Here is a 12,941-nt window from a genome sequence, read left to right as displayed (position 1 = left end):
TTACAACTAAGTATGAAGACAAAAGCCCCTACCCCCAGAAGCTGTCAATCTAGAAATGGAGAAATAAAAGAAGCAGTTAAAAATGTGAAAGATGTGATTCAAGGAAAACTGCTTTTATTGCAGGATTTATTTAGAGCAGTAATAATTAAGGATGGACAAGTATATCTGTACTTTAAAGTTAAAACTACATTTCATTATGCACTTGATTTTTACATGCTAAATTTGCTAAGGACAAACCAATCCACATGAAACTCTACACCTATGTAACCTATATATCTAGCAGAGAAAACCTGGATTTACAAAAGCTGTAATTTACCCCTACATGTCTTCTAAGGCTATGTCTACACTAGACATAGCAGTCGACAGCTGATACACACTTTTAGGTATGCCAATTGCATGGCTAAAATCAGCTTTTCAGCCATCAACTTCCATGGCTGTCTTCATGGAAGAAGGTCACTGGGAGAGCTCCTTTTGTTGTCCTTCCTTTATCCTTGCAGCTCACAAGGAGTTATGGGGTTGACATTGACCCCAGAAAGTGCCATTTGATGCATGCGTGAAACAGTGCCCCAGAAGACTGACCCTGAGCGAGTTGATCTACTGAAGTAATGTAGACATAACCAAAGAGCCCAGTAAGCAGTGAAAGAGTTGGTAATGTGCTAGAAAATATTGACCTCTTGTAGTCCAGCAAACTCTTCTGTCTGGCACCAGTGAGGGCCCAAGGGTGCCGGACATCAGAGGTTCAACTTGTAATTTGAATTAGTTTGCAGTTTAAAGATGACAAAAAGAAAAAAAAACATAAAACAACACCCCTTCTAAAAAAAAAAACTTTAATTTGTCCAACAACAGCAAACCAATTTTACCTAAAGACTATCACAAATTTATATCAAACACCATCTTGTGCGGGATATATTTCTTTATCAGAGTCCCCTGTTTCTGAATTTCCAGGTTTTTTAAAAAAATTTTTTATTTTCAGAATGTTCATAGCCCCAAACCTCCCAGTTTTCACTTACAATGAGAAGAAAGAATTAATAACAGACTATCCATATGTACAGGTAAGCAGGAGCTGTGTAACCTATAAGGCACAAAACTGAGTAAAATTAAACTGCCTTGCTCTACAAACTGAATGGATGAAGTTTGACTGTTTTGTTAACAAATTCCTGGGGTTTCAAAGTGGGATATAATTTGAGGGACTTTTCTGTGTAGTGAGACAACCAAGACATGGCCTGAAAGCGGATGAATTTAGCCCTCAGTAAGATAAATAAACCCCCGGTTAATACTTCACCTAAGACCTTTGCTCCTTCTGAGTGGCTGACACATCAAACAGTAGAAGTCGTCCATAGATTAAGAATACTTGCTCATTGTAGTACTTCTTCCCAGGTGATGTCAGAATATTAAGTCGTCTTTGTGTGTCTTCCGACAGTTCTTCCTTGGCCTTCGTCATTTAACACATTTCTACACATTTCATAATTAATCACTGAGGTAAATTAATGAATTTTAAAAATTAATTAGACAAATTCTAAATGAAAGAGAGGATGACATGAAGAAAATGGGATGTCAAACTGCTGATTTCATCAGATGCTGGTGACTAAAAGATATCTGACTTGCCTAAGTATTTTTAATTTCTACTTTCCCTATTTTAGCCTTACTAGATGAGGCATCCAGTCTCCACCAACCTTCTTAGTGAAAACTGAAATAAAGAAGTAATTAAGTACCTTTACCATTTCTACATTTTCTGTTAGTTTTTTTCTCCCTTTTCATTCAGCAGTGGCTCTGCCCTGTCCTTTTTTCCTTTTGCTTCTAATGTGTTTGTAGGATGTTTTCTTTTCACCCTTTGTGTCTCTAGCTAGCTTGATCTTGCTTTTTGCCTTGGCCTCTAATTTTGCCCCTTACATACTTGTGTTACTTGTTTATACTCATCCATTATAATTTCACATAGTTTCCATTTTTGTAGGACTCTTTTTTTATTTTTAGATCATTCAAAATCATCTAGTTAAGCCTTTTCTTAACATATATCCTATCTTTCTTTCTTAAGCAATGGAATAGTTTGCTCTTTTGCTCTTAATAAGGTCACTTTGAAAAACTGCCAACTGTTCTTCAGTTGTTTTTCCTCTTAAATTGCATCTCATGGGATATTACCTTCCAGTTCCGAATTTCTAACAGCTGCCTTCTGAAGATCCATTGTTCTTTATTTTGCTGTTTTCCCTTCTTCCATTCCTTGGAATTATGAACCCTACCATTTCATAATCGCTTTCACCCAAGCTGCCTTCCCCTATCAAATTCTCAATCTGTTCCTCCATCAATTTAACTTACTTGTGGGCTTTGGTCACCTGTCCCCTTCAAAGTTAATTTAAAGCTCTCCTCACCAGTTAGCCAGTTTGTACCCAGATATGCACTTCCCCCTTGTCAGTAGGTGGACCCCACCACTATTTAGCAGTCCTTCCTGGAACAGGATCCTGTGGTCAAGGAAGCCAAAGCCCTCCTGGGGACATTCACTTGTAGGATGCATCTCTCTCTTTATGGGTTCCTATCTTGAATAGAATGATTAAAGAGAACACCACCTGCACTCTGAACTCCATCACCTGTATTTCCAGAGCTCTGTAGTCACTATTGATTGCTGAAGTTCAGACCTTGCTGTCTGAGGCTGGATGATCATCAACAGTCCCTCTAATTTCTTGAATATGGGCCCTGGCAGGCAGCATACTTCCCAGGATGCTGTGTCAAGGTGATGTCCTCATCAAAAGATTCTCCACCCACCTCTACCGTACATTTTCTCCTGGGAGTGGTAGCTGCAAATCTCCTAGTACTGAGGGCACATGGATTCTGCTCCTTCACTTTAGGGGTGATTGTTCTTCTTTTGTTGCCAGGGGAGCATAACATTTCTCCATCACCATGCTGGATAGGCAGGGAGGTCAGTGGGTGGTGCCGGCTTCCAGAAATGGTCAGCTGCCAGTGTCTTTCCTGTGACAGAGCCATCTCCTCCTCCACTAGTGGTTTGATAGCAGTCCTCTAGCTGGATAGCTTCCTCACCCTTGTACGTCAACGAATTCCTCATGGGCACGGATTCTTCTCAGCCTAGCCATCCCTTCTTGTAGTTCTCCCACCTGCTTCTTGAGAGATTCCCCCATCAAACACCTTTCACAGTGGATGTTTTCCACAACCTGGTTTTCCGTGAGTGGGAAATACAGGTTTCTGCAAACCGAACCAGATTCTGGATAGACGCATCCAAGGTTAGATTGTCCGGATGCTGGCGCAGGTGGAGGACACATGAGCAGCCCTGGCACAGGAAATGCAGCCCTTCCTAGCCCCAGAGACTATATTATGACTCTCTCTCAGGCTCCCCAGTTTGTGATCCCTGGCTTTTAAGTCCTTCTGTCCTGCATCAACCCTACCCAGTCACAGATTGCACCCCCCCATGTGATTACAAAGCTTATTAAAACCGATCAAGGATGATCCAGGCAACAAAGGCTCAAGCAGTCCCTAGACACACAATCCCAAATGACTCAGTAAATAAAATCACTGAGAGAGAAAGGAAAACACAAAGAGTGAAGCAAACTGATTCTCCCCTAGGTTAATACTCCCATCTTGTTCATTCAACAGAAAATCTCCTTTGTCAATATCAAGCATTTAATGGGAAACTTCTTTAATAGGAAACTTAATTCGGGCTTGTGAGTATACTTTCTAGTGTCCCTCATATCCGAAAGTGCAACTCTGCCTTTGAGGATCCACTAATGTGTTAAGTCATTTAACAGAGAAGATTGTTTTATTTTCTAATGAAACATCCTCTAATCTCTTATTAAGGGTCTGTTTGAAATGACTGGAATCAAATATTACTTAATTTTAATGTAGTTGTCATCTAATGGAAAAACTATTTTTTTCTGAAACTGTACCACATCCAGTTGGTGGGCAGAAGGGGAACAGTCCCTTGTCTGGGCATGGCAGTTCCTAGGAAGAAAATGCACAAGTAAGACCGCATTTTAAAACTTTTGAAGAAGTAGGTGAAGAAACAAGGTTACAAAGTTTGGGTGTTCAACTAAGTCTGTTTCATCCCTCCTCCTTCCCCTTCCTTGGACTAGTTGGCAATAGAAAATTTCGTCATTTCCAGGAGGCCTCCTTTTCCACTGATAAGTCTTCAGCTAGCTCTTGATAGCAAGGTACCAGAAGTGTGAGTAGAAATTCACTGTGTGAAAGAAGCACGCGAGAGAGTGTAGAAAGAAGGTCCTGGCATCCAAGGTGTTAGAGAGCCTCTGGGCCCAGCTAGCTCAGTTCTGCTTTACTTGCAACCAATGGCAGGCCTGGAAGGAGGAGATATAGAAGAAGTCTGGCTCAGTTTGGAGCTGCCTTACTGGGAGACAGGAGAAGGTTCAGTGGAGGAACCACAGCGAACCTGCTTAGCACCTGGAGGAGCATGTAAGCCCCCACCCTATCCCGCTAGGAGAAGGGGGAAACCTTCTGAGGCATCCCAACTAGGGGCAAATTTGGACTATTGGAGATACACCCCAAATTTAAGGAGTAGCAAGTGAGCATTTTGGGGTCCCTGAGCCAGGACCACAGGGGGCCAGCATCCCTCCACATTTGGCTTGCCTACTCAGGGACCTAGCCACTAAGCTTCACAACCCACTGGGACCCAGCCACAGAGCAATACTGAGAACTTTCCTTCAGGGCTCAGTTAAGTTTGGCTGCATTATTTCTGCACCTTGATATGTGTGAAAGGCAATGAAACTGGGTTTTGATTCCAAACTCAGCAAATGTGATTACGCAGAAGAACAGATCTGCTGAATGAAAAGGTATCTTTTATACAATCAGTTTTCATATGAGAACCATATTTTGAAATCAGATGCAAAAAACAGCTATCACATTGCATATATTTTGTGTAATTAGTATTTGCTATTTTATTAATGATAGAGGAGCAAAACATTTTTGGACCTTGCAGGATGATTGCTACTACTCTGGGTATGTGGAGGATGTCCCAGAATCTGTTGCAGTTCTCAGCACCTGCTCCGGACTCTGGTAATGTAGGCTCTTCCATATGCTAGATTGCAAACGTTATGAATTATCTTCTTTTGAAATGAGAGGGTAAATTTAACATATTAAAATAACTAGGTCAGTCACTTCTCCTAATGGAAATTTCATGCTAACCTATTGGGAAGAGTCATTTACTGCCACTGCATAAGGCTAGAATTGCAAATTTGTAATCTTAATTTTCACTCTATTCTATAGGATGTAAGATAGTATATAGTGCAGTGACGACTGATCTGTGGCGTAATGGCCATTTGGGGTCTTCTGGCTTGTAATTATCCCTCTCAAAGGTGGCTGTGTACCAAGAACACTGATACTCAGTTATAAATATTTTTCCTCAATAGAACTTTCAGAAGGAAAGGGAGGAAATGTCTGTAAAAGTTTTACAAAAGGGCTATTATATATCAAATATAATTCAGATGGAAAGTTCCTGGACCAGCTCCTATATTTTTGTATAAATTTTCAATTTTTCCAAATCTCTAAATCACACTTCAATTTTGCAATTCTCAGGGGATATTTGAAAATTGACAATTTAAACTATGAAATTGAACCTGTTAAATCTTCCTCTACGTTTCAACACATTATTTATCGAATGACAACTGATGAAGACCCACCTGGTAGATGTGGAGTAACTGATGAAGACATTGAAAATCAAACAACTAGAAGTGGAGATCTTCAAATTGCTCAGGTGCAGACTAAGAGACATCTGTTACTAGATTAAGTATTTTATCTGAGTTTACATAAAGTGATATCCATTTATGTGAACATAAAGTAAATGGATGTTATGTGCAGAGTAGTAAATTGGCAGATCATGGTCCAAATTCAGATAATTAGCTTGTTTTGAATGGACCCCCAAAATCTTTTAATTTCTTTATTATTTATATTTTTAAATTTGCTCTGGAGTCAGGACTTTGATGATGCCATGACCAAGAAATTTGGATTTTGACAAAAAAAATTGACTATGACCCCTGTGTAACATTCTAACCTATACCTGTTAGAGCTGTTTTTCATACTCATTGTTGGGAGTGACCTCAGTTGTGATGGAAATTCACTTTGTTGTCAGATGAACAGATTAATTCAGTTCAATGTGTTCAATTCTGTTCTGTTGAGGTTCCACATGGGGATAGTCAATTAATTTTGTCAAAGTCTGAATTTCTCGGTTACAGCATCATCAAGGTCCAGACTCCAGAGAAAATAAAATATATATAAATGATAAAGAAATTAAAAGATTTTGGGGTCCATTCATCCAGAAATCTGATTGCTAAAATCATTCCTAACTATTGACTGAGAAGGAAGGATTCAACATGTGCTTACATGCCCCTGTTGAAAGTCCCAACTCTATTTCCCTTTGCTGATTTCTTTCTGAAAATGTCGTTCATTTTGCTTTGCTTTCTTTTTTATTCTGGGCCCAACAAGGTCCAGTGTTGCAACTCCATCAGGCAGAAAAATGGATGTTCCCCTCCTTCTATGTGTCTTGCTGAGGGAAGGCCTGATGTTCTGTGTGACGCTATGTCTAGAATAGAGCAATTCATTGACAGATATTTTTGTTGGAAGAGATCTTCCAATAAAACTTGTGTTGACAGATTGCAGCCAGACTGCCAAGCAGATGACAAGAGTGATCTGCTCTGTCAACAGAGAGTGGCTGGACTGCCCAGCCATTCCATCAGCAAAATGACCAACTGGAACCACAGCAGACAGAGTTGCTAAGTGTCCTGGGAGCTCTGTCTGTCGATAGAAGGCCCACCCCCCCAACCCCAGAATGTCCAGACTGGCTTTTTGTCAACACATCTCTGTCAACAGAGGCATTTTTCCTTGTGGCAGGTGGGGTACAGCTGTTGACAAAAGTTTTGCATTCTCTTGGCTTACTGTCAACAGAATGCCCTTGGGAATCTGAATGTTCCGTGTGTTTTGTTGGCAAAATGGCTGTTTTGCCAACCAAACCCACTCATCCAGACATAGCCTAAGAGAGGGTACTGGTTCTACAGTGGATCCTGTTAGAACCCAGACCCTCAACCATCCAATAAACAGTCCCTGGGAAAGACAGAAGATTTGAAACCAAGGACAAGGTTATGGTTTTTGGCACGTGTCCAGAAACTGGCTGAAAATGAAACTAACATATGGAAATCCCTTGCTAACAGCTAAAATTTTGTGTTGTCCATTCTGCTACCCACACCTACATCTTGTCTCCTGGAAGACCACAGTCTGGGGTATCAGTAGAGTACTGTGATAGGATGTGTGAATCCCACACTGGGGAAGTAGGGATTAAGGAGCTTCAGTGGGCCCAAAAATCCCTGTCCAGGCACCCCTGATTGGCATACTCATGGTTGAGACTAATCTCAAAAGGGAGCAGTTTACCTCAGTCTCAGGGAATGGAGCGAGCAGGAGAGCAGATGTGTGTTGGAGGTTCTGGCCAAGATGTTCCCATGAAGACATGTGGCGGGGCCCAGTCCTCAATTACAAGCAGTCATAGGCCTTTCAGTCATGGAGGTCAGCAATGATAACGAGAAACCAGAGATGCCAAGACTTTCCTGAACCAGGAGGTCCTGCTGCTGCTGCTAGCCACTGTTGTACACCCCAGCTGAACCAACTAACCATACTGACTCAGTGTGGTCCTCCAGCCCTGTGTGAGCCCTTCTCAACTTGGCATTATCTGCAGTTTTTATAAATTTACTCTCTATGACATTATTGTGACAGGGTCAGGCCAGAATGCTAGCTTAGAAGGGGAGAGAATAACACTGAAAAAGCAAAGATGGCCTGACTAATTAACAGAGGCCGTGTCTACACGTGCACGCTACTTCGAAGTAGCAGCGCCAGCTTCGAAATAGTGCCCATCATGGCTACACGTGTTGGGCACTATTTTGAAGTTGAAATCGATGTTAGGTGGCAAGACGTCAAAGTCGCTAACCCCATGAGGGGATGGGAATAGCACCCTACTTCGAAGTTGAACATCGAAGTAGGGCACGTGTAGACGATCTGCGTCCCGCACCATCGAAATAGCGGGGTCCGCCATGGCGGCCATCAGCTGAGGGGTTGAGAGACGCTCTCTCTCCAGCCCCTGCGGGGCTCTATGGTCACCGTATGCAGCAGCCCTTAGCCCAGGGCTTCTGGGTGCTGCTGCCGCAGCTGGGGATCCATGCTGCATGCACAGGGTCTGCAACCAGTTGTCGGCTCTGTGGATCTTGTGTTGTTTAGTGCAACTGTGTCTGGGAGGGGCCCTTTAAGGGAGTGCCTTGCTGTTGAGTCTGCCCTGTGACCCTGTCTGCAGCTGTTCCTGGCACCCTTATTTTAATGTGTGCTACTTTGGCGTGTAGACGTTCCCTCGCAGCGCCTATTTCGATGTGGTGCTGCCCAACGTCGAAGTTGAACGTCGACGTTGCCAGCCCTGGAGGACGTGTAGACGTTATTCATCGAAATAGACTATTTCGATGTCGCTACATCGAAGTAAGCTATTTCAATGTAGCGTGCACGTGTAGACGTAGCCAGAGGGAACCTCAGGACAGTGAAAAGCAGCTGACCTGGGAAAGCAGACAAGGAAGGGCTCCTGTAAATCGATTAGGGCCAATTGTGCTCACTTGAATCTGCTGCAGGACTGTTTAAAAGGCCTCCCCAGCTGGGAGAAGAGTGGAAGTTGGAGTGAGGGGACAACAGAGAAGGTGAGAATGAGTTAGAGAGCAGAAAGAGAACACTAGCATTACCAGATACAGTGGAGGAGGCGCTGAGTTCCCACAAAGTGTTGCACTCTACCCCAGCATTTGACCAGGAGCCCCTACCCCAGTCCCCTTCAGCCCAGTGACAAAGGAGCAAACGACAGCAAGAACATGGGGGGCCCGAGCTACCTGTGGGACTGTGAGCAGAACAAGGGGCCAGGAGTGAGGCCGATCCTGCTACATTATCTAAACTTTGCATAATTGATAACTACTCTGTTGGAATGGTTTTCCCACCATATGTGTTTCCTTTATAGAAACACCATTTAGGTAGTGTTTCTCCGGCTTGTTTACAAGAAAGTCACGTAAAGCAGTACTAAAAGCCTTACTGCAGTCAAGATATACCACATCTACCACATTCTCCCTTCACTAGATTTGTCGTCCTGTCAAAGAATTATAATTCTGTAAGATTTTCCCCTTGGATGAGTGACATAATAAAGGAGGGTATGGTTCAGGGTTGTATTCCTGTGATTCTGAAGGCAGTTAAACACTTCAGTTTACCATATGTAACGCTGCATTATGTGTCTTTTCTTCCAGAAAGACGAATGGAACATTTTATACATGACTACCAGATATTTAGAATGTTATTTTGTTGCAGACAAAGCGAAGGTAAGTAATCAGATGAGAATATTTTTATAGTTATAATATCAGACTTATACTCTGTTTTAGTAGTGATCATTTTGCACTTAAATTGCCAAGTACATGAATAAGAAATATTGAAGGTTGATGTATGGATAGGATATGAATCATTCTCCTTAGTCACTTGCTAGAAATATAGGTATGCCCTGCACTTGATGAAAATTGGACCTTTTTAAAACTGCAGGTCCAATTGAGTTTTATTGAACAGTTTTAAGACAGCTGGGGGAGGAATGTGGTGAGTTTAAAAAGCCTTAGTATGCTGTGGAAACTACAGAATACAGGAAGAAAGGTAAAATTGTGCCACTACTTTAAAAAGGTAAACAGAATGTCCCAGTTAATTATAGGTCTGTCAGACTGACGTCGATCCTGGGTAAGCCAATGGAGTGCTGATACAGGACTTGATTAATAAAGAGTTAGAGGAGGGTAATTAATGCTATGAAGAATCAATCATGTGAAACTAAGCTGATATCTTTTTTTTCATGAAGGTTGATAGATATAAGAGACTTCTTTAATTATTTGACTTGGTAATGCACAACTTTTTTTATTTAAAATGATCTACATTTAAAATGGTACCTATTAAAAGAATTAAAAGTTGGTTAGTTCTTAAAATGTAATTGTAATAGGAAATCATGACTGAGATTATAGTCTTTTGTAGGCTCGTGCAGGGATTAATTCTTGTCCTTATGCTATTGCCCATATTTATCAATAATGTAGACTAGAACATAAAATCAGCACTGACAGGCTGTGCCTACACTAGGAAGGTCCTTCAAAAATAATTTCCAAAGCAAAGGTCTATTTCATGATGGGCTGTGTTGCAGACAGTTTGGCAGCCCTTGGTGTGTGGATGGGAAGGGGCCCTTTAAGGGATCAGCTGGCTGTGGCTCCCAGAAGGGCTTGTCAACCATGTGACCCCATCTGTGGTGTCTCCTGCTTCATTCTTTTGAAAGGCAGCCCTGGGCTGTGTAGCTGCTCACTTTCAAAAGGCACAGGGCTCTTTTGAAAGGGTGGGTAGATACCTCAATCTGATTTTTGAGTGTAGCCACTCTCCTTCAAAAGGTGAACTTTTAGATGGTGGGTTTCAAATGTTCGCCTTTCAAAATTGAGCTGCAGTGTGGCCACAAGTAGAGGTACGAGACAAGGACATCCAATATCACCAAGTATATTCATTGCACATCTGGAGAGAGTGATAGACAAGATCAAGGAAGAGGTAGCAGGGATATCTGTGCATTGGAAAAGAATTAACAACTTGAGGCTCACGGATGATATAGTTATTGAGGAAGATGAGGAGAAGCTAGCAAAAACGGTGCAGGTGTTAAATGAAGAAGTGAAGCAGTACGGACTGATTATGAACATCAATAAAACAAAAAATGGTATTTGGCGATAAAGAAATAGGAAGGAAGATCAGTGTCGATGGTATTAAACTAGAAAATGTAGAGAAGTTCACATATCTGGGGAGCAACGTAATGTATGGTCTAGACTGTAAGAAGGAAATAGCGACTAGAATAGCAAAAGCAAGAGCAAGTTTGAAGGCAATGGATAAGATCTGGAAAAGCAAAGCACTTAAGAATGAAGGTGAGCGTCTTGAAAACGTGTATTCAGCAGTATGTTGTATGCATGTGAGACAAGGGTGATAATGAAAGATTCAAAAAGGATATTGGCATTTGAAAAGAGTTCCTATAGAAAGATTCCAAGAATAGGATGGATGCAGAAGGTCACCAATGAAGAATTATATAGAAAGATACAGCTGAAAGAGAACCTACTGCAGAAGGTTATAAAACGGAAGCTACAACTATTTGGGCATATTTGCAGAATGAACGACAAAAGAAAAATCAAGACCCTGATATTTGGTATAGTGGACAGTTTGAATAGGAGAGGCAGACCCCACAGAAAATGGATAGAAGATATAGTAGATTGGTGCAGATCTGGTCTACAGAAACTAAGCCACTCTGCACTGGACAGGGAAAGATGGAAGAAAATAGTGAGGGAGACATCAGACACCAACGGGCACTGAACCCATGGTTATTGATGTTGATGATGAGTGTGGCCAAAACCATATGTTGAGGACAGGTCACTGATACAGAGCAGTCTGGTTTCCTTGGTAAGATGGATGCAAAGAAAGAATATGGCTACGTCTACACGTGCCCCAAACTTTGAAATGGCCACGCAAATGGCCATTTCGAAGTTTACTAATGAAGCGCTGAAATGCGTATTCAGCACTTCATTAGCATGCAGGTGGCAGCCGCACTTCGAAATTGACGCGGCTTGCCGCCTCGCGTCTCGTCCAGACGGGGCTCCTTTTCAAAAGGACCCCGCCTACTTCAAAGTCCCCTTATTTCCATGAGCTCATTAGCATGCGGGCGGCAGCCGCACTTCAAAATTGACGCAGCTTGCCACCTCGCGTCTCGTCCAGACGGGGCTCCTTTTTGAAAGGACCCCGCCTACTTCGAAGTCCCCTTATTCATGGGAACATTCATGGGAATAAGGGGACTTCGAAGTAGGCGGGGTCCTTTCGAAAAGGAGCCCCATCTGGACGAGACGCGAGGCGGCAAGCCGCGTCAATTTCGAAGTGCGGCTGCTGCCCGCATGCTAATGAAGCGCTGAATACGCATTTCAGCGCTTCATTAGTAAACTTCGAAATGGCCATTTGCGTGGCCATTTCGAAGTTTGGGGCACGTGTAGACACGGCCTATGTGATTTAATATGGTTAAATGTCAATACATAAATCTAGAACTAAATAGTGTAGGTCATACTTGTGGGATGGGAGACTCTATCCAAGAAAGTTCTGACTCTGAAAAAGATTTGGCCATCATGGTGAATAATCAGCTGAGCTCCCAGGGTGTGTCCAGACTGTGAAGTTATTTCAGAATAACTATTCTGCGATAACTTTGTGAGTATCTACACAGCAAAAATACTATTTCAAAATAATTTTGGCATATTTCATATTCTGTAAACATCATTCCATGAGGAATACAAAAGCAATGAGGAGTCCTGTGGCACCTTATAGACTAACAGAAATGTATGAGTGTAAGGAATGTGGCAGCAGGAATGCAATGCTGCTGAAGGCTGGGAGGAATGTGTCTCCCAGAGATCATTTGCATGAGAATGCAAAGGTGTACATGTGTGATACCTTTCAGGCAAAGCCTAATGGGTAGCAAGTAAGCCATGAGATTTTGTTTATTGTAAACACATTGTTGTAAAATCACAATTTATGCTGACACTCGTGTGGGAGTTGTGGGATCTCACCAATGCTCTGGGTTGTTGTGGGTGACAAGGCAGTTGCCATAGCTGCATAAGACATTGATTACACAGGGCTCCCTGGTTAAAGCATTGTAAGGGAGGAGGGGAGGGGTACTAGTTGAGCCAGCTTGCTGAGTTACTTGGCCCTACCTATGCCTTGGCCATATAGCTATAAGCCTGGCTTGACTAGCCCTCCCCACCTGTTGAAAGGTAGAGCTGGATACTAGGGTTTTCATGAAACTCCACACTGGAGATATTAAGAGCTGAAATCACGGAGTGGCTGCTAAGGCCATGCAGAGCTGAAATCACAGGGTTCTGCCTCAGGGCAATTCCCCAGCAGATGCT

The 12,941-nt window shown here is 42.4% G+C and overlaps 1 protein-coding gene across 1 annotated transcript in view; it reads left to right on the top strand.

The window, feature by feature from the left end:
* LOC142001577 (disintegrin and metalloproteinase domain-containing protein 20-like) overlaps window positions 1-12,941 on the top strand; it is a 106,764-nt gene that overhangs the window by 5,998 nt on the left and 87,825 nt on the right. Inside the window, exons 4-7 of the mRNA XM_074976969.1 lie at window positions 974-1,052; window positions 4,931-5,007; window positions 5,527-5,704; window positions 9,258-9,329. Of these exons, the coding sequence (XP_074833070.1) occupies window positions 974-1,052; window positions 4,931-5,007; window positions 5,527-5,704; window positions 9,258-9,329 (406 nt within the window). The remainder of the gene's footprint in view (window positions 1-973; window positions 1,053-4,930; window positions 5,008-5,526; window positions 5,705-9,257; window positions 9,330-12,941) is intronic.

The sequence above is a fragment of the Carettochelys insculpta genome, chromosome 1 (assembly GCF_033958435.1).
Source record: "Carettochelys insculpta isolate YL-2023 chromosome 1, ASM3395843v1, whole genome shotgun sequence".
Classification (NCBI taxonomy): domain Eukaryota; kingdom Metazoa; phylum Chordata; order Testudines; family Carettochelyidae; genus Carettochelys; species Carettochelys insculpta.
This window is presented reverse-complemented; position numbering and strand designations above follow the sequence as displayed.